The sequence below is a fragment of the Tarenaya hassleriana genome, unplaced genomic scaffold, assembly GCF_000463585.1.
Source record: "Tarenaya hassleriana unplaced genomic scaffold, ASM46358v1 Cleome54, whole genome shotgun sequence".
Classification (NCBI taxonomy): domain Eukaryota; kingdom Viridiplantae; phylum Streptophyta; class Magnoliopsida; order Brassicales; family Cleomaceae; genus Tarenaya; species Tarenaya hassleriana.
This window is the reverse complement of record NW_010968045.1, coordinates 664,978-685,069: the sequence shown is the minus strand read 5'-3', so window position 1 is coordinate 685,069 and position 20,092 is coordinate 664,978. Positions and strand designations below refer to the sequence as shown.

General features: G+C 36.2%; 5 protein-coding genes across 7 annotated transcripts; 1 reads left to right on the top strand and 4 right to left on the bottom strand.

Moving 5' to 3' along the window:
- Positions 1 to 127: 127 nt before the first annotated feature.
- Positions 128 to 4,091, bottom strand: LOC104798595 (RNA polymerase I-specific transcription initiation factor RRN3-like). Its single transcript, XM_010520757.1, has 16 exons — positions 3,940 to 4,091; positions 3,241 to 3,359; positions 3,010 to 3,102; positions 2,868 to 2,939; positions 2,700 to 2,771; positions 2,383 to 2,610; positions 2,179 to 2,289; positions 1,981 to 2,070; positions 1,699 to 1,824; positions 1,537 to 1,605; positions 1,335 to 1,441; positions 1,166 to 1,249; positions 1,002 to 1,089; positions 790 to 903; positions 530 to 714; positions 128 to 383 (listed from the first exon to the last, which is right to left on the bottom strand). The coding sequence occupies exons 2-16, from the start codon at positions 3,352 to 3,354 to the stop codon at positions 251 to 253; spliced, it is 1,686 nt and encodes a 561-aa protein (XP_010519059.1). The 5' UTR covers positions 3,355 to 3,359; positions 3,940 to 4,091; the 3' UTR covers positions 128 to 250.
- Positions 4,092 to 4,997: 906 nt separating this feature from the next.
- On the bottom strand, positions 4,998 to 5,607 carry LOC104798594 (probable protein phosphatase 2C 28). The gene is given in 3 exon segments (XM_010520756.2): positions 4,998 to 5,234; positions 5,332 to 5,413; positions 5,415 to 5,607. Coding segments are annotated over 3 exon segments (447 nt in total). The 5' UTR covers positions 5,553 to 5,607; the 3' UTR covers positions 4,998 to 5,007.
- A 4,831-nt stretch (positions 5,608 to 10,438) lies between these two features.
- On the bottom strand, positions 10,439 to 12,493 carry LOC104798593 (tobamovirus multiplication protein 2B). 3 transcript variants are annotated; one of them, XM_010520755.2, is made up of 6 exons: positions 12,301 to 12,492; positions 11,318 to 11,383; positions 11,174 to 11,238; positions 10,984 to 11,073; positions 10,825 to 10,885; positions 10,439 to 10,593 (listed from the first exon to the last, which is right to left on the bottom strand). In XM_010520755.2, the coding sequence occupies exons 1-5, from the start codon at positions 12,439 to 12,441 to the stop codon at positions 10,855 to 10,857; spliced, it is 393 nt and encodes a 130-aa protein (XP_010519057.1). In that variant the 5' UTR covers positions 12,442 to 12,492; the 3' UTR covers positions 10,439 to 10,593; positions 10,825 to 10,854. The 3 variants fall into 3 exon arrangements, with proteins under 3 accessions (XP_010519057.1, XP_010519055.1, XP_010519054.1); XM_010520753.2 differs by lacking the exon at positions 10,439 to 10,593 and having other exon boundaries at positions 10,595 to 10,885; XM_010520752.2 differs by lacking the exon at positions 10,439 to 10,593 and having other exon boundaries at positions 10,595 to 11,073; positions 12,301 to 12,493.
- A 719-nt stretch (positions 12,494 to 13,212) lies between these two features.
- Positions 13,213 to 18,594, top strand: LOC104798591. The gene is made up of 16 exons (XM_010520750.2): positions 13,213 to 13,457; positions 13,542 to 14,026; positions 14,083 to 14,235; positions 14,402 to 14,562; positions 14,765 to 14,825; positions 15,050 to 15,115; positions 15,295 to 15,380; positions 15,582 to 15,645; positions 15,764 to 15,976; positions 16,070 to 16,135; positions 16,331 to 16,410; positions 16,512 to 16,643; positions 16,863 to 17,377; positions 17,568 to 17,746; positions 17,886 to 18,061; positions 18,222 to 18,594. The coding sequence occupies exons 1-12, from the start codon at positions 13,310 to 13,312 to the stop codon at positions 16,621 to 16,623; spliced, it is 1,695 nt and encodes a 564-aa protein (XP_010519052.1). The 5' UTR covers positions 13,213 to 13,309; the 3' UTR covers positions 16,624 to 16,643; positions 16,863 to 17,377; positions 17,568 to 17,746; positions 17,886 to 18,061; positions 18,222 to 18,594.
- Positions 18,117 to 19,829, bottom strand: LOC104798592. The gene is made up of 3 exons (XM_010520751.1): positions 19,631 to 19,829; positions 19,071 to 19,181; positions 18,117 to 18,533 (listed from the first exon to the last, which is right to left on the bottom strand). The coding sequence occupies exons 1-3, from the start codon at positions 19,779 to 19,781 to the stop codon at positions 18,469 to 18,471; spliced, it is 327 nt and encodes a 108-aa protein (XP_010519053.1). The 5' UTR covers positions 19,782 to 19,829; the 3' UTR covers positions 18,117 to 18,468.
- Positions 19,830 to 20,092: the final 263 nt, after the last annotated feature.

The following is a 20,092-nucleotide window of genomic DNA, read 5'->3' as shown; positions in this document are numbered from 1 at the left end:
GATCGGCTCGTACGTTAAGGTGATATTGATCTATTTTTGTTGAATTGAGTTAAAATATTCTCAGATCGGAACGAGGTGGACCGGACTGGCCGGTTAAGCCCTTTTTTTTTACACCCCTAATCAAAACTCATTTTATTTATTTAAGCATTAGAACAAAAACAAACTACACATTTTTTTTTTACAAAGAGACAAAATTTATGTAGCTAAAGAGATTAAAAGAATTAATGTGAATGCTAACTTCATCATGTCTTCAGACATCTTCCTCGTCGTTGAACACAATCACTTCGACTTCATTGAAGTTGTCTTCTTCTTCTCCTTCTGCTTCATCATCGTATGCCTTTCTCACATTTCCCCAATATACGTAGTTTTCTCGTATGTAACTTCTGAAAAATGTTTGCCAATACACACGAAAAAAGAGAAACCGACGAGTTAATCAGTCTGGAAGCATCTAGAAGAATCTGCTTTCAGTTTCTTGTCTGAACAGAAAAGAGAAGATTCAGTGATAAAAAGGAGGAGGAGAGAAGTGTACATTTCAGAGGTCTTGAGCAAGCACGGGTCGAAAGGGAAGAACGAATCGATCCTCTCTTTCCCGCCGGATGCATTAGAGGGTTCGGATTCTTGTCTTTCTTCTTCGAACACGAAAGCTTCTGAAAATGTAAAGGCGGCTGCTTTCGCTTGTCTAAGGAACTCGGTCACTACAGATGAGAGGCATACCTATGATCCATACGAAAAATTACCACTGTTCGTTCATTCTGCTGAAAACAGTAATGAACAATGACGATTTCTTACCGTTAACGGGTTTAGTTTATGTTTTAACACTGTCTCCAACGGCATAAGCAGCGATTTGTGGCGCGGAACGTCGATGATGGCCGCCATTCTGAAGCATAGAACGTACATGACCGCCTGCCATTGTAAAATATATAACCTTTTTTCAGCGATTCGTCAATGTATCGAAGAAAAAACGCATCGTCTTTGTTACCAGAGAAAGAAAGGGCTTATACCTGGCATCCCGAGTAGAAAACCCGATGTGATTCGGGTTTAATATCGTCACCACATTTTCTGCAGTATTCCTCACATGCTTCCACCAACCTAGACAGAGAATCAGATCAGAGACGGAGAATCAGATCAAACACTGTGTAAGATTTAGCAGCAGTTTTCTTTATACCTCCTCAAGATGCCAGCGACGGTAGAAGTGGACAGAAACTTTCCACGGGACAAGTAACTAGCGAGATAAGCCACAGCGCTCATCCTGTATAAGAAGAAACCGGCATATATCATAAACCGAGACGTTACTGAAATGATGTCTAACATTGATGAACAGATTGAAAGCTCACCTTGTAAGTGGAGGCTTGCTTTTGGAGAGGAAAATGTCAGCCAGGTTATTGGCAAATCTCACACCGCAGTGATCGGGATCTAGCGAGCAGGCGTAGAAGATCACGAACTGCATCATAGAAGAGGAAAAAATATAGTCAGGGTTTAAGCCGAGAGCAACCCGTCTCAACTGTCTGAAAGTATGTGTCTCGACATTCTACCAACCTGGGCAAATTTTGATTTGTATGTGTTCAGAATCAAGTTCTCGAACGACTTGAACAGAGATTCAAACACCTAAATGTCAAAATCATCAACGAAAGAAACATTACGGGTCGGTCCAAAAGGAAAAGAAATTGATGCTGAAATCAAGAACAATATCTGGCATACCTCTCCCAAATGACCAGAAGTATGACATGATTCGAGATGCTTAAAGGTTAGGACCATCAGATTGTCCAACAATTCACAGACTATGTCTCCATCTAGATTCTTCTGATCCAACGATCCTTTTGGAATCTGCAAAACAGATATAAAAGAAATTATCGGTAACGAGATTTAGAATACCGGGCAAGTAAAGATCTATCACCATTCCGATCATTTTGCCAAGTAAAGTAAAGAGTTTCAGCTGAAATATTTGCCGAAAAAAAGAACATAATACACACCATAACATACCTTGTTTTCATCAGCATCATCATCAAGTTCCATAGGACATACGCTTGTACGGGATCCATCTTGTGGAATATCGTCCCATCCAATCTCCACCTATATGGATACCCGATTTTTATAATTGACTAACCGCATTATTCATAGCCCGTATTGTACAAACTTTTGTCTGAAAATCTGAATAGTGTATATCTACAGTCTACTTACATCCAAATCTCGCAGCCTCTCCATCACCATCATCAGAATCATGTCCCCAACGACCTCCCCGATTGAGCTACTCGCCAACTTTAACAAGTTTTCCACATAATCTACTATCAACTGCAAGAAAGATTGGAATTTTTTGTTTCAGTTCATCGCCAAAAGGAGCTTTTCGTTTGATTTGCCGAATGTCGGTCCGAAAAATACACTTACATGATCCTTTTTGTGCACTGTGGGCATTCTTTGGGCGAGTATAGGTACCAATCTTGTGGGAGCAAGTGGAACCAAACAATAAATATCCTCAAGAGCTCGGTGGACGAGAGAAAGAACTCGATCCCGCTTTCGAGGGTTTGGAGGTTTATTTGAGAAAGACTGAGGCGGGATGAAGTGGTTTACGAGCATATACAGACAAGAGTCGAGATACTTTCCGCTAGTAGCAGCCTGAGAAGGAAAAAACAAAGACCAAAAACGTTAAGTTTTTCGATAGATTCAAGATAAGCCGATAAAAGGGCATTTGCCGAGTTGCGTACCAGTGATACTATCAAGTCTAACAATGCATTCATGACAGCAGGACCGTTGTTCCACAAACGCATTCCGAAAATCTGAACACGAAAAAAAATAATAAAAAAAAAATCAGAGGAAAAAAAGTGGGAGACTCCGACACATCATAAACTTGATATTGGGAAGTAAGAACTCACGGAGGCAAGAAGAGTCCGATGGTGAATGGCGTCTATGCAAGTAACAGCACCCGATAGAGCCTTCAAGCTTGTCTGAAAAAAGAACAATGCAAATGAAAACGGTTTCAAAAATCGACAATCAGAATGAGAATAAGGGACAGACCGCGATAAGTGCCGGGTCTTTGTCCTGTTCGGAAGCAAGAGATCCTCCGTGGTGCATAAATCCAACGAGCTCGTCATAATCACTAGTATCATTCTGGCATTACAAAGAAAAAGAAAGAGATAGATTTGGAAATCAAATAGCACAAAACATATATAGAGGTGCATCGCCGAAAATCAAGCGTTAGGAAAAGGAAGGAGATCGAGAAATCTTCGACGGTTGTGAAAGGCTTACCCGTAGGACAGATGCAAGAGCATTTCTAACATAATACACCAACTCTTCGTCCGAGAAATTAACATCGTCTTCTTCAAAAAAGCTTGCGTGATCCTTTTTTCCGTCCGCTCCCATTGTTTCTGAGTTAGAGCACATGCATTAGATGCAGAATGAGAAGTGTTTCTACGATTAAGGCACAGAAAGATCGGATATCCGGATTCAGGATATGAACCCCAAAACATAAGTAACTTGCCTTCAGTCCTCTATTTCCATTTAGAAAAACAACTAGAAAACCGAATTTTCAGACAGGACAGAGACAAAAGCCACAAGAAACAGAGTTATGTTTCTTGAAATAGAAAGCTTTCCAGATCCTCAGAGAGCATAACAAGTAATTACGCATCCAGGAAAGAAGTAAACCTCTCTTATCTCCTAAACTAAATTATTGTCAGAAAACAAGAAGAAAAAAACAGAATCAAAGTTGGGCCCACAAAAACACGAGATCAAATCAGGACCGACACAAGCTCAATGTTTTTTCTTTAGGGGTTCTTAGCGAGAAAGAGACCAGTTTCAGGGCACGGATCAAGTTCCGTGACGAGAGAGAGAGAGACTCTAAACTCTAGGAAAACCCTAGAGTCTCCTTCGCAATCGCAACTCCTAAACCTAGAAACCAGATCGAAACCAGAAAGCGCTCGAAATCGAGGAAAAGACAGTACAACTCACGATGATTGAACTGATCTCGCTTCACGATCGGCTTGTCACAAAACTAGCTCCGCCGTAGGGATACCGGAAAATTCTCTCCGAATATTTTCCGACAGTACAAACTGAAACCTCACCGTCTCCGTCGATGAAGAAGAGAAGAGATCTCTGATAGTTCCCCGCACACAAAAACCCTGAAATCGACTCTCTCCCTTCTATTTATAGGTTTTTATCCTCACCGAATCTTAAATTATTTTATTTGCATCACAGGTCCTTGTACTTATTTATTTATTTTGTATTTGGAGTATATTATATTTTAGGAGTCTGAGCCCCCACACAACCAAAATTACAAATAAAATATTTCATGAAAACGAATTTATGGTAAGAGTCCTATCACGAATAGGATTTGATTTACCGATTCGAATGATAAATTTGGAGAATTTAGAATTTAAGAAAGCGTGTTCAAGTAAGTTAGGATTTGGAAATATTCCTTTTTTCAATTAGAAAAAAAAAATTCAAAAGGGAAGATTGTCTTTGTTAGATTTCTACAAAAACAAAATCCTAATTAGAGATTAAGGAAAGACCAAAACTAAAGATTATATCTTTGTTAGAATTCGAAACCAAAATCTTATATCTGAATAAATCTAATTTTAGTAGATCAAATTATTAAATGTTACAATAATTTTATTTGATCTGAATAAATCTAAGTTCAGATAATAACGATAATAACGGTTAATTCGTTGACATAATAACCCTAACTCAATGGACATAAAAGGACAAAAAATGTTTAGTTTTATTCGATCAGAAAAAAAAAACCTAAACCATAAACCAAACCCAGATTCAGAATCCTCGGAAAGAACCGGTTTGATTGCAAAGGAAACGACAAGAACCAACCAACCAAGAAAATTGCAGAAACAGATCAACAGAATCAAAAGACAGAAAAAACTAAACCCTAGTCCCAGTTCCAAGAACTTTGGAGCTCCCGAATGTGACAGATTCAAAAGACAGATTCCTTCAAGAAGATGCATGGCTTAGTGAAGAGACAACAACACAAGAAACATCGTCTTGGTTCTTCCCGTGTCTAAAGATTCTTCAACGAGCTTCTCCTGCATCATTCTCGATTCCTCTGATCCGTCCAGAGGCTTCTTCGTTCGTCATCACCTTCCAAAGACCATCGCTCGCCAAGATCAAGAATTCAGATTCATCGTCCACTTCTTCCATGGCTATGTCTGGTTTCACACTCGTGTGTTCTTTCAAGCTTCCATCTCCAAACGCCCTCGCCATATTGCTAACTGCCCACCAACACTCTGGAACATTCCCTGAAACCGAAAGGCCATTTTCGTGTTGGATCGAGACAACAGTTGTCTGGTTTCAGACATGAACTGATACAAAAAAACTCAAACTGTTGATCTTTACCCGGGTTTGTGGAGACGAACCCGCCTTTGCTCTCGGCCTTATCTCTCTCCTTTTCGTGTTCGTGATCGATGGTTACAGGTTACTTGCTTCACTTGCCCTTTCTTGCACAGGATTGCCCGGGAATCGCCCACGTTCGCTACCACCAGTTTCTTCCCGTCCACAAGTATCGCCGTCACAGCGGTCGAGCCACCCCGTGAACCGTCCACATTCCTCAGACCCATTTGCCCTTTCACCAAGACTGTGACCTTTTGTCTTCCGTTCCATGACCCATTTGCCCTTTCACCAGATGGTATCCATGCGCAAAACCGCACCCACCATCACCATCACCATCACCATCATCATCTCTTCTCTCATCCTCCTCAAGAGCTTCTTCTTCATCACGCAAGCGAGCTTCTTCCTGGTCCGACAGGAAAACACTACCAGACCAAACAGGCTGTTCTCAATCCGATCCTAGAGACTCAAAACAATTTATTGTCCGCATTATCCAACCATTATATAAAAAAAAAAACTTTTCAATTTTCATCATTCTATATGTAATTATGGCATAAACCATAACAATGTTTTTACATAATTTTGACATCATCTATATATATTGAGCATATATTATGAAGCTGAAGAATAGTAGAAGTAGAAGATGAGAAACAAACGTGGCTTTTAACAATTGATACATTGCAGAAATTAATACGGTGTTGATAATTGTATACAAAATAAAACCAACTTCAACCTGGTGGGGCGAATACTTGCAGGTTATTATTGCTTTACAAAAATCCGTGCATTTTTTGTGTGGCATATAATCCATAAGTTTGATTTTCTTTTTGTTTTATTTTTTATTTTTGTAGGTCACATGCCATTATTTTTTTTAATCATTTCTCGAAGCAACTCGCGAATAGGAATGTGAGTAACATTATCGCCTATCTATATATCTATATATATATATATAAAAGTACAGTAGAATCATATGGGAGTGACACATGTCATATTTACAAGAAATTAATGCAAATGATCTACTAATTTATAACGTGTAAATCTTTGAAACGTGGTGTTCTCAACTTTTATTAATATTGCATATTAAATTTAGTCAATAGATAGTGCTCCTTTCATTGAAAAAGAATGAGTTCAATTAATAAACTCTAAACTATAAATGATGATTATGTGCTCTAAACGTTCGTATCAGCAATACAACTATCAACTGATTATATATTTTGGTGTTGGAAAGTGCTTGAAATCAAAGGTCTACTCCTACAAGTTCAGGTTTGCAATCCGACATATGCTATTTATAACTCATGGTATATCTCTTAATTCAGCCGTAATAATAACAATAATATTATATTATATTATATTATATTATATTATTATAGTTTTTTGTTTAGGTTTTTTTTATTATGAATATAATATTTTTCTAAAAGAATTTTTTTTATTAGTTTCCTATATAATTTGGATCAGATTATTTTAATTTTTTAAAAAATCATATTTCACCTATTTTAAATCAGATTTAATTTATATATATAATGTATAATTATATTTGTTTCTATGCAATTTTGTTCTTAACGTTGAATTCAAATAATGGTAAATAAAATTTGTTATTTAAAACAACTTGCACAAATTGGATTTATTTATTTTTTTCTATAATTAAATCCATTCTTAAAATTTCAGACATATACGTATGTGAATATGTTTATGAAAAAAAGATTGATGGATACTTTTATAACTTTGTAATCTAATATTGTTATGAGAATCCTTATAGAATAAATAAGGTATATTTATAAGAATTTAATGCAAAAAAACTTCTATGTAAAAGTATATTTCATTATCTTAGTTTTAAACTCTTATATATACAAAGATATATTTCTAAATATTATAGAAAAATAAAATAGATCTGATGATGCAATACATTTATATTATTTTAAAAAATGTATAATTCCAAGCAAAATTCTTTTTAAAATTTTCTTATATTAATATCATATATAATATGTAATCTATATCTTTATTTTATTTATAAAAAGTAAAAGAATATGTTTTTATTTCTTATTTTTTGTTTAAACTGTTTGTTTTTTATATTTGATTAGTAGTATTTTTCTGAATTTACTTTGATAACAATGAAGATTAATCAGCCAAATATATCATTTGGTTAGTGTTATCAATTTGTTAAATGTAAGAAAACATAACATTTTATTGGTACCAAAACATATATTTAATTTTTTTTTATATTTATATCAATATATATTATATATGTTTATATATAGAAGTAAAAAAAATTGTTTTTGTTTACCGACTTTTGTTTAACATGTTTGTTATATCTATATATATATAATTTTATTTTTTGATTTAAGTTTACTAACAATGAATCACGGGTTATACAGTTATTATTCTCCACATCTATATATATAAGTTATTTAGAACAATTTGGTGGATCAACCTAAACATCACTTATGTTGCATTTTGTTAAATTTTTATTAATTTATATAAAATATAATATTTATCTGATAATCATATTTTTTATATTTTAAATATGATATCCCACCAATTTTTGTGTGTAAATACATATGCATCCAGTGATATCAACCCATGTAGGATTGGATCAGATGAGTATACATCATAGTTATCGATATATTATGGTCAGATTTCTACGAATATGGGATGAACGAAATCCTTTCAATGGGAATAGGTTCAATGACATCGAATTCTTATTAATTGATGAAAATGTACGTTCTAATTAATATTGATTTTCTTATACTATGTTTATTAAAAATCTAATCTTTTCTACTTATAATGTTGCAGGAAAATGTTGTTGAATGAAAAATATTTGAGGATCATGCAGAAAATTTTAAAAAATATAATAAACGAGAGAGATATATTTTTAATCAGACATTTCAAGATTCTACCAAATAAATATATATACAAATTAACGAACAGTAAATTTCTTATTTATTTTACAGAATATACTACTATTGAAAAAGTTGTTGTAACTACTTATAATATTGCCAAAGAAAAATTTCGAATATATTTATATGATGATTTGTTGGCGTTGGCAAACAAAAAACACGATCTACCAGGTATGTGATAATATAAAAAAACAAAAAAGAAAATATTGGATCTTATAATTAATATATTCTCTAATATTGCAGATATTATTGGAGTTTTAGTCGCAATACAAGGATCAAATTTACGAATGTCGTCGTCAACTCAGAAAATTATTCTTCGTTTATTATTGAAAGAGTAAGTTTTCAAATTTTATTTACACTGCAAAAAATATCATTTTATAAAATTTTAACTAAATTAGTTTTATACAAACTAACATATAATTTCAATTTAAAAACCAGCAACAATATCGTCAAGCTTTCTGTATGGGATGATCTCGCTGCAGAACTCCGTTCACAAATTCATAGATTGAATGTCAGAAAAAGTATCGCAGTTATTACGGGTGTAAATCCAAAGATTATTCACGGTAATTATTTAACACAAATTAATTTCTAAATATTTGATAGATTAATATTTAAAAACCATTATTATTGCTATATTGAGTTTACTAATACATTTTATGTGTCAGGTGTTCTATCACTCAACACATCATCTACAAAGATTTACATAGATGAAAAATTGAACATTATCAAAAATTTCCGTTTAAGGTAAATAAATTATATCATTCTTGAAAAAAATCTATATTTATAATATTTACCAAAATAATTTTTATTATTACCTAATAACTGAATTTTTGACAGGCATTGAAGAAAGTTACACCAGTACTAAAGACAACCATAATAAATCAGTTACAGTGAAATGGTAAAATATCTATGTAGTAATAACAATATTCTGTCATTGATTTAATTTTGTTTGCAAAAAAAATATATAATAATGTTTTTATATTATTAAAGTTTTCTGTTTATATTTAGTTCAACTCAAACAACTTATCTTAGTTTTTGCTACAATCATAATAACAACTTAAATACAAATATAAACGTCAAGTGTTTCATATCATACTACAACTCAAAATCATCATAAAATCATTACAATCAACCAAACCAATTGATTTAATAAGAACCGAAAAAATATTCAATTTTAATTTATTGACGTGGCATGTTCACGTAGTAAATTTTAATTATCTGTCATATATTTACTTATCGCAATTCACCAAAATTTACGTCATTGGAGATGGTGTAGAAAATTGTTAAACATTTTGAGATTTGAGATTTCAAGTCTGTACGATACACGTAGATTATTACCTAGATTAAAAATAAAGACTTAAAGATAAAAACGATCAACAAAATATAAAAAATGATAAGAGAAACATATAAAGAAAAAAAATAGTGGTAAAAATATTACGGATATCTACAAATTTTATAAAATTTATGAATAAATTATATTTTGTTAATTATAGAATAGGATATAATACCTCATACTATTATATTTAGATTCATCCTTATCATCTTATTATTTTCACAGTATGACAAAAAAATATTTTAATAGAATAATTTAAATGATAAATTTAAATCAAAATTTATTATATTTAATTTTAAATATAAAAAATTATTTAAATTCGTAAATATTCAGTCCGCGCGAAGTTATTACCTAGTTAATATAATAATTCACTTCAACAAAAAAAAAATGATATTTTACACTACATATGAATATAGCATGGCAATGAATAAAATAATCACGAGCTTTAAAATTTTGATAAATATGGGCTCTAAATAATATTTGGGCTCGGCCCATAAAATTTGAGCGCTTTCTATTTGGGCCGAAAACAAATAAAACCCCGAAAGAAAAGAAAAGAGCTCCCCAACCAAAATAGCCAAAATCAATAGACCTTGAAAAAGTACACGTCAAGCCCACATAACACAATTAAAAGGCCTATCAGAAGCTCATGAAGTTCTGTAATGAGTCCGACAAGAAACTCATTTACTTAAATCTATATTTCTAGCTTTTTCCCATAAATCTAACTTCATTATTTTAAACAAAATCTTAAATATTCTTTGTTCTAAAAAAAATAAGCAATTGTTTTTCAAAAACGATGACGACCATTACCGAAAAAATTTGTTACTTGTTTTGTAGAATTAAAACAATGTATTGTCTGCATTATCCAGCCATTATATATAAAAAAAGTTTTTCGACTTTCAATATTCCATATACAATTTTTGGTATAAATCATAACACTTTTGTACATAATCTTGCTGACATCATCCATATATATATATATATATACCAGATTATGAAGCTGAAGAATATCAGAAGCAGAAGAAGAACAAGAAGCAGCAACCTGTTGAACTGCAAAAAACAGCTCAAGTTCCATTGAACAAATCATTGATTATCTTCTTTCTCTACATTCTGTTGGGTGAATTCTACTATTCAAAGGGTTTGCAACTCTAATCACTGATACAAAATTAAAAACAAAAAACAGAAAAAGGGAAAGACACCTAAATTTAGGGGTGGACGTTTCGGGAAACGGTTCGGGTTCGGGACGAGTTTTTCACTCTTTCAGGGTTTGGACATAAGTACCTGCCTGGTTCAAGAAGAAACACCCATCTTTCAGTTGTTGGCCTCAGGAGATTTGCTTGACCTGTAGGAGAAGAAGATTAGATTGCCGAGGAGTTTGGAATCGGAATAGGAATCTCGTTAATTAGTGAAAAAAAAAGATTAGAGTGAGGGATTTGATACAAAGGGAAGAGATTAGATTGTCGAAGAGCGCGAAGCTGGGTGCTTTGCATGTTTTCGAGCAACTGTGTGATGGTGTTTAGATGAACAGCACTGTGCAGAAAACAAAACTCGGGGTTATATTATATGCTTGAATCTATTAGATGTTCTAGCCATATGCAAGTAAGCATAGAAATATTTGTAGCATATGAACCTGTGCAACCCGCTTTCTATATGGCCATCCAGGGATGAAATCACTTGAGGCAGCTGTTCAAGCACCTGCAAAAGAGTATATACATACAGATAACAAATGTCTGCAAGAATGTTATATATATATAATGCCAGAGAATTTACATACTTGTCCAGTTGCTTTTGTCATCGAGGCTTTCGCCAAAAGATTTTTCGGGAGCTTTGCCAACTTTGCCTTTGGATGGTACACATTTAAGCCGTGTTAGCTCTTCGCATTAGATAAGTTATGTAACAGTAGCACACCGAAGAAAATCGCGTAAACTAAAGAATACAAGAGTTTTACTAAATGCAGTTTGTTGTTGTATCCCCAATTCTACTACCCGTCAAATATATCAGACTTGAGAGTTCATCCAAATGAAGCGGGATAATGCTCAGCCAGTGAAATAGAAACCTAAACTGAGCTTTAGCATGAAGCATCTGAAGAAACAATGCAATATCACAAAACTATATTGACATCATTCATCATTACTCTGCGCATAGTTATGTATACATCTATCTCCATATAAATGCACTCTACGATTTGCGATATCGTTTATGTTCTATGTTCTAAAATTTCACAGACATCCCTTTCGTGGCATCAAAACCAGAAGATAGATCCTAATGGAACTAAAACGCAATGAAAGAAAATCAAACTCAAATCAAAGAGATAAAATTGGATCAAAGACCATCATCCATGGCGTTTTTTTTTTTATGTTCATTTGGTTGGAGATCACTGACTGTGTATAGTTGAACCCTTATTACTCCATAAACACAGACCAAAACCACCTCATGAAGGGGAAAATATCACATGAAGAATCAGGATAGGATCAAAGGTTTGAAAATTTGGGGATCAATCTAAATTATTTTTTGCCAAAACGGAGTATTCCATTCAGCTCTATAAGAAATTCTGTCAATCAACAACATGCGATCCTTTTCATCGATACCTAAACACATCCTTACAAAAACTTCCCACTTCCTCCAAAATTCGACTGCGAAAAGTACAGAAATTCGTCGCAAACATCGAATCTAACCCTGATTCCTCCAATCGGACCCCAAAGACATAGAAATCAATACAGGTAGAGCATAGGTGTATACATATAACGAAGAAACCACCTGAGACGGAGACGACTGACGCATCAGATGAAGAAGGTTGGCAGTGGAATTCACGGCCTGAGATGTCTGATCGGAGACGACCGATTTCGCCGTCCGATCACCGCCTCCGAATCCCCTCGCATTTCCCGTCGCCGTCGCCATTTTTCTCAGTGAAGTGTTGCGTTAAGACGAGAACATAAAGCAAAAACAAACTAATTCCCGGTTATGTTTTTTTTTTTATTTACATCCGGCCCATTAATTCGGCCCATTAATTCTATATATATATATATATATATGTATATATATATATAGAAGACTGAACCTAATCGAATAACATAAATATATATATATTCCCGATCTACATCTACAATCCCAAAACTAATCATATTTATATTAGACTTAAATATCAAATTTATTTTCTTAAATTGATTTAATACTATATATTAAAAAATTCTAAATATTATATATATATATATATATATATATATTATAACTAAGAATACACAGCGTCATACTTTTTATGATTGGGGGGAAAAAATAATATATTTCTCTATATTCCACGACATGATCAAATTTGTATACAAAATTATTATGTATATGGTAAGTCCAACTTGTGAACTACTAAAAAGATTAAATATATAACTTATTGAGATTTATTTTAGAATAAAGTGTAACTCTGATATATGAATTATTATAATTTGATTATTTAAATGGTACGAAATTATAAGAAAATGACAAAAAAAGTAATAATTATTTTTATTTTCTATTTTATCTATAAATAACAGTTTATTATTATTTTTAAAAAAATACATAATTTTATTCAAAATCAGTCCAACCCTAGAAATAAATTTTAAAAAATTTATAATTTTTTATAAAAAAAACATCATGTTATTTTTGTGGAATTAAAATAAATTGCTCACCTTTTTCCCAAATAAAAAAATGTCAGTGATCCAATTGCTGCGTGTAAGATCGTTGAGTGGGTCGGATCCTTAAACCCAAGAAGAAGAAGAAGAAGAAGAAGAAGAAGCATATGACAATGGTGAACAAAGCTTGGAAGGTAATTCCAAGGCCGCTTCTCGAGACCATCCTCAACAACCATGTCCAGCGTCACCGTGTTTCTCAGCCGCTCATTCTCCATGGTCCTCGCGGCGTCGGCAAAACCACCCTGATCCTCAATCGTAACCCACTCATAAACCCTAATTTCCCATTTCCCGAATTCTCAAAGATTTCAGATTTAATCAGCTACCATCTCGTTTTTTCAGGTCTTATAGGAGAATGGAACAAAGGGCCTCATCTCACGGGCTATGTCGATTTCGCACAGTCGGTGAAGGACCACCATCCCGATCACCACCAGTCATTTCCATGGGCGTCTTGGACTAACTGTGACCCGCCATTGCTGTCCGATTGCAAAATCCAGCTCGAGAGTTGTCTCGAATCTATGAGCCATAAGGCTATCAAGCTCGGGACCATAAGCTCGCACCAAATTTTCGCCACCCTTAACAAATGGCACGGTCTTAACGCCTCACTTCGCCGCATACTCCAGGGATTGAACTCTTCCGTTCCCAATAAGGCCTCCATCTCCGTTCTATGGGAACGGGCGGTTTATGCGCTTTCTGTTCGACAAAATGCCGCTGAGATTGATGGGTTGCTCGAGTTGAAAGGGAAAGACAAGAGCTTGTCCGTGGAAGAGGCTTCATATTACCGGGAGGCCGTTGTAGCCTTGAGATTGGCCAAGGAGGGGATTGGGGTGCATCATGGTTGGGAAGCCAATTCCATCGCGTAGCCTTGAGATTGGCCAAGGAGGTGATTGGGGTGCATCATGGTTGGAAAGCCAATTCCATCGCCCATATGAATCAAACCGGTGGATTTTCCAGAACGTTAGCAAATTCATGCACTGACTGGCCGTTGTTGCTGCTCGAATTGTTGTCACAAGCTGCGGAGATTGGTTACTTCCAGGTAATGGAAGAGATAAGTATAAATATAGTCAGATGACCCTGAGGCTTTTACCCTATCAGTAGGAGATTTTGACTTTCGTATGTGGAAATGATTTTCGACGGTGGTTATGTTTCTCTATAGTATGTGTTGTTGGCTTAGGTCTAGTTATGGTTGTCTTTTTTGGCAGCCTAAGCTGATTATAAACAACATCGAAGTCCTAAAGAATGGTATTCGGACAGATGATTCAACAATCTCTGCACCAATGTATCACGACAGCCTTGTATGGAGAATAATCTCTTTAGGTGTGAATGAGCGCTGTCTTCCCATCGTATTCGTGACTTCAGATAGGTTGGTCCTGCTCTGGTTTTCGCTTTTTGTTTCGAATGTATCGCTTGCCGCTAATTATTTATCTGTAGCATGGCTTTGCATTTAAATTTCTGAGATGCCAATTTAGTTCTTTCTGAACCTGAACGTCATTTTATGTCCTTGGTTTTGGAAAATTTACTATCTATACTGACTTTAGAATGAACTGACATGTGTTATATAACAGCTACTATTCATATCAAGCCTTTGTCGACTTCGGGTTTCCAGACATTTTCATCTCTCGAGAGGTAGAAGCTAGACATCTGTCTCTTACTAAACTATGCCATCTTTGTGTATTTACTCTCACATATAGCAATAGAGAATGTAGAGCTGATGATAATCAACTTGTGCTTTGTTCGAACGTAGTCTCATCTGATCCAAGAGGCTATGCTACCTTGTTTGATACTTTTAAGTGTTCTTTGTATTTTAATTCTGTATCTCGCTTTTGGGTTTTGGCTTGTTTGGTTTGTAGACATTTGGATGGACTCCTCAAGAAGCCAAATTGCACATGGTTCCCGATTACTTCAGTGCTTCAGAGGTGAGAAAGTGCTGTAGGTAACTAGTGTCCGGTTATTTTAGTGAAGCCAACTAATAAAACAAACTGAAAGGTTGAATGATCTTGTGAACCTATTAAACAAGATGGGATATGGCTTAAGTGGTTGGTACATATAATTTGTGGAGAGTTCTAACATATAGTTCGAAACTTCTAAATTGCAGTGGACTGTGATTGCTGATGTTCTTGGGGCCAGTGCTCGGCATCTGTTTGAGCTTTATGCCCTCAAGCAAAGTAATTATTACCAAAGGTAAAGTTATATGTTCCTGTTTATTCTCTCTTTCTTCCATTCTGCAGCATTCCATTCTTTCTCTTTTGGCCTTTCTTGGTTTCATCATCCTCAAGAACTGAAAGGAATGGCAAAAGAAGTTTCTCCTTACATTCAATCCAGTAATATGAACAGAACAACTTAAAGCATTTCACGGTATTCTATGCCTTTGTGTTTCATTAGTTTGATGGGGGAGAAGGCGGGCACATTCGAAGATATTGTGGACGCGTATTTAGCATATTTACAAGTAAGCAAACCGTCGCTGACTAGCATTGCAGTTGCTATTATTACATTTGATACACTTGAACTGCCCTTTGATTTTTTTTTTTTAAAATATCTGCATCTGCGCCTGTTTTCTTGTGTAGGTTGCTGTGGTTGATCCTGCCATGGACAAAGCCTTATTGCTGCTTCAAAGATATGATGCTGACGCGCGGAAAGGAAGAATTCCTGAAGAAAAATTACGCTTTGGTGCTCCGTGGAGGCATCCCCCACGTACTGAGGATTCTACTTTATGCTTGGAATGGGCTAAAATTCAACTGGTGGATTTTGTCCAAGCTCTTGTCAATACCGAATTCGGGGTATCCCGTTTGGTCACTCTTCTAAAACCCTCGTATTCCTCGGAGAATTTTTTCTCGGTTTTTTATAACATATTTACATTGATGATTTTATAGGTAAATTATCTTGCAGACTATAGTCTTGAGATCTTTGAAGATCCTTCTGCAATGGCATTGGTGGAGGTAAACTGCAGATCTTGAATTTACATTGTCTGATTACCATTCTTAGCATACATCTCGATTACAAATCTGTTAGAGAACTCAAAAAGTGGATTCCAAATTCCCGTCATGAATGATACTTGCTTCTAGAGACCCCCATGTTGACAGCAACTTAATGAGAGAAGTTCATGACCTACCTGTTCTTGATTTTGTTTCCAGGTCGGGATATTATATGGTCAGAGAGATCCATCCTTTTTCCGTCCTATATCCAAAGGCATTCAGAGGTGTCTTGTGAGATGGTGAGCAAACTTTTTTTTCCTTTGCCGGGCAAGCGAGTATCTGTCTACTCTTGAAATATTCTTTTTGAAAACCTCAGACCGGTGAGAGTTTTTCATGACAGGCTTGTCCAAGAGAAGATGAAACTGAGTTATCGGAGCTCATTCAAATATCGGTGGCATAGAATCATCCGTGGGCGTTACTACCGCCATTTGATGCTTGGCTACAAAACATAAAACAGTCAGAACACACTCAGGTACACAGCTTTGCCTTAAAATGTTTCAGCCTTGGATCATGTATCTAGGATTATCCCGTAAAATTTCTATCTACGTATATGCTTGAGCTAATTTGTTGTGCATTACAATTTACATCAACACTATTCTTTTTAAAAGAGACATGTTCTTCTTCATTACATCAACTACTTCAAGGAACTTGTCCTTGTAGCTTGTAAAGATCTTGTGTTCTTGCTTCTCAGAATGGTTATCTGGCAGCATTTCAAGGGAGGAACGACGTCAGGTTTCGCCGAGAATTGCAGGTTAAATTTCAGAAGCAGGCGGATGAATCATCGTATCTCTCGTGGCGTATATCCGATATGTTTATTATCTAACGAATAAGAAACAGAGGAGATCTGATCGACAACTTCGTCTTGGAAGATACATGAGAGGGCAAAAGCTTCTGCAGATGAATGGTGAATTAGGAGAGAGTGTATGGATAGGGCAGAGTACTTTGAAAGGAGAAAAAAACAGTGATTTATTAGTTATGTTATTTTCATTTTTATTTTTTGGAGATGGGAACTCTTGTCTATATGATTGATTCAGGACATTCTCTCGTTTTTTCCCCATCAAAAAACGCAATCAAAACGGGCCCCGTCTCAGAAAGCTTCAGAAACTCATGGCTCTTCGGTCGGAAATAGACATCACGACCAACTTCAAAAAACGACACAGCGGTTCGAGGGCATGGAGCAGAGGCAGCAGCAAATGATGTATTGAGGTAAGAACAATGTCCCCTGGAAGTTCAGATGCTTTTTTACCCGCTGTTTTTGGGAAACTGCATAAGATTCTGATGAAAATTCCCATCAAGGCATGTTAAAATCAAAGGTGAGAGAGTCTGCGTTCATCCATCTCATTTGTTACAAGAACCAATCTGATACACTGTTTGTATCCATCTGCAACATGTACAGGATCCAATGGAAGCGGAGGCTAGAATTCGGCTTCTCCTGATGGACAGTTAGTGAAATATCAACCTCCAATGCACGAGCAAGACCGAGAAGAAGCAAAATGGATGGGACAGAGCCAAACGTATGGACAAGCTGACCGAACAGATGGGTCTTCTCTTGCCTGAGATCAAAGACCTACCGAGGTAACTGGTGCCCTCTATGGAGTCTGTTTTTCGAGTTTTCAGTCAAACCCTAAATTTACAGCATTCCTCCTCATTGGACTTCTGATTGGGTCTAATTGTTTTGTAACAGAGCTTTATTTTATTTTATGTTGTCATTCAGGCAAGAGCCATGATCCTTGGGTGTTTTGAGGTAAAAACACTGCTGCCCCTGGCACTTCAATCCACTCTGAAGCATGATTTCAGACGCCTTTTCATGACGAACCATTCCCCTCTTGTTGGAAAGTTGCATAAGATTCTGATGAAAATGTTCGTCAAGGCTTGGTAAAAAAATCAAAGGTGAGAGAGTCTGTGTTTGTGTCTCGTCAGAATCTTTGATCTCGCTTCCTCGACGTCCGAAAGAAATCAATCTGAGTTACGTTTATTGGCGACTGGAAATCAAGGCCATCATTAGCTGTTTCGGTTTCCCTAACAAGCCCTGTATAATGTGTTTTTGTAGCTTTCGCAGACGGGAAAAAGGAAAAAAGGACTAAACTTTCTCAAGCGAGGATGAAGAAAAAGGACTGTCGTCGTCTTGGTCTGGCCGGATGGTGTTCAGGGCACAGAGGGTTTCGGTTTTCCGGTGGCCATTGCCGATGATGCCCTGAGAATTGTTGGCAGATAAATGCTTGCTCTTCTTGACAATCGTGGCGTATAGAACTGAGTTGTGGAATTACATGAAGAGATGCCATGAGAATCAAAAGTGGTCATTTAGGTAGCTGAGCCAATCCTGTGTTCTTTGCAGCCTCATCTTGTTTATGCAGATACCCACCTGATTCGAACACCATAACAATTCACGAGTAATAATAAGTAGATGACAGTTCGGGTAGAAATATGCTTCTGAAAAAGTGAGAACTCACAAAGCGAAGCCTCGTCACGGTCACGCTCATTTTAGACACATATTGTCCTTTTTAAAAAATATCTCAGAAGAGCTGTACTATGCCATAATATTCGTGATCACATCATCATCATCATCATCCAATTACCATCACCACAGAATATATTACCAAACATCAAGTAATCCTAGAGTGAACCATTCAGCAAACAAGAAAAAGTCTTGAATCCAGCCCAATCCTATTCTTGATCCTCTCTTAACAACATGGCTCCACACTCAACAATTCGTAATAGATGCCGAAGCTTAATACTCAAGTCAAAGATCTAGTTTCACCAGAGCCGAAATCGTCAAGCACAATAGATACCATTTAACGACCAAGTACATGAACCATGTTTGACAGTGAGGAGAACCGTGTTCTGCGGCATAAACCAACATTACAAGAAAGGAGTCGGAGCAAAATATCAGGGTACTAACCTCTTCTGGATATAAGATTGATACGTGAACGAGGACCTTCGAATATCCAGTTGTCATCGTCCAAAGACTTAACCTGCCTGTCTAGTTCAGCCATTAAATCGGCCTTCAATACTGCATCACGACAGCAGAAGAATCGTTACGTTAATCGAAAAAGATGGAAAATATTCTCAGGCGAGCACATACATGCAGTGATCAGAAGTAAGCGATCCCAGTAGATTCCAGTAAAGGAGCTAATAACAGGAGAATCATCACCAAGACACCACGATTACCTCGATCCAAAATGAATTTCTTAGGTATCAACTCATACTATGCCATAAACCACAACGATAACATTCAATCACTGAATAAGAAGCGCAGTGTTCACTCCCATCTCAATAAAACAGCCAGAGAAATAAACCTAAAACCTAGAATCCAGACAGCGGTTGTCGAATCAAACAATACGCTACTTCAAAACACCTGATCCCGATTATGCAATGATCGCGAGGAATCGGAATCCTTAAACCATTGAGAAACCCTAAAATCGCAAAAGCTCAAGAAAAGAGAGGGAAAAGGAGAGAGACCGCGCATGGCTTCGTCCTTGCGCTCCTGAATAGAAGCGATGTCAGGCGGAAAATGGAATTCTTCCAAACCGGCGGCGGCGCCACTGCTTCCGCCGCCTCCAGCGACGGCGGTCGTCGATACCGACGAATGAGCGGGAGACAAACTGTTCATCAGGAAAGCTCCAAAACGACGTTTACCCGGGATCTCGGTGCCTTCTCTTGAGTTCGAGTTGGTGATCAGAAAGGTCAAAGGCCAAATTTCTAAACAGGCCCATGAGAATTTGAAGAGTGCCGTCCATGAATAAACAGCCCAAACATTCTAAATAGAAGGATCAAGATGGATTCCATGGGCCTTTACTAAGTCCATTTCGGCCCCTATATTCTAAATAGGCCCAATACAAATTCAAGAAGGCCCAATAACTCATAGCGTTAAATGCCGACGCGCGCCCCCAGAGCGTCATTTCACGCTCCAAAAGATTATAT

What these genes read in the sequence shown, in the direction of transcription:
- LOC104798595 (XM_010520757.1), bottom strand. Translation starts at nt 3,354, where the DNA reads ATGGGAGCGGACGGAAAAAAGGATCACGCAAGCTTTTTTGAAGAAGAC. An exon ending in ATCGGACTCTTCTTGCCTCC is followed by an intron (nt 2,772 to 2,867) that starts GTGAGTTCTTAC and finishes TTTCGTGTTCAG; the next exon opens with ATTTTCGGAATGCGTTTGTG. An exon ending in ATAAACTAAACCCGTTAACG is followed by an intron (nt 715 to 789) that starts GTAAGAAATCGT and finishes TATGGATCATAG; the next exon opens with GTATGCCTCTCATCTGTAGT.
- LOC104798593 (XM_010520752.2), bottom strand. Translation starts at nt 12,441, where the DNA reads ATGGCGACGGCGACGGGAAATGCGAGGGGATTCGGAGGCGGTGATCGG. An exon ending in TGACAAAAGCAACTGGACAA is followed by an intron (nt 11,239 to 11,317) that starts GTATGTAAATTC and finishes ACTCTTTTGCAG; the next exon opens with GTGCTTGAACAGCTGCCTCA. An exon ending in ATAGAAAGCGGGTTGCACAG is followed by an intron (nt 11,074 to 11,173) that starts GTTCATATGCTA and finishes TTTTCTGCACAG; the next exon opens with TGCTGTTCATCTAAACACCA.
- LOC104798591 (XM_010520750.2), top strand. Translation starts at nt 13,310, where the DNA reads ATGACAATGGTGAACAAAGCTTGGAAGGTAATTCCAAGGCCGCTTCTC. An exon ending in CGGAGATTGGTTACTTCCAG is followed by an intron (nt 14,236 to 14,401) that starts GTAATGGAAGAG and finishes CTTTTTTGGCAG; the next exon opens with CCTAAGCTGATTATAAACAA. An exon ending in CTGCAATGGCATTGGTGGAG is followed by an intron (nt 16,136 to 16,330) that starts GTAAACTGCAGA and finishes TTTTGTTTCCAG; the next exon opens with GTCGGGATATTATATGGTCA.
- LOC104798592 (XM_010520751.1), bottom strand. Translation starts at nt 19,781, where the DNA reads ATGAACAGTTTGTCTCCCGCTCATTCGTCGGTATCGACGACCGCCGTC. An exon ending in CAAGGACGAAGCCATGCGCG is followed by an intron (nt 19,182 to 19,630) that starts GTCTCTCTCCTT and finishes GTCGTGATGCAG; the next exon opens with TATTGAAGGCCGATTTAATG. An exon ending in CAATCTTATATCCAGAAGAG is followed by an intron (nt 18,534 to 19,070) that starts GTTAGTACCCTG and finishes TGTTCGAATCAG; the next exon opens with GTGGGTATCTGCATAAACAA.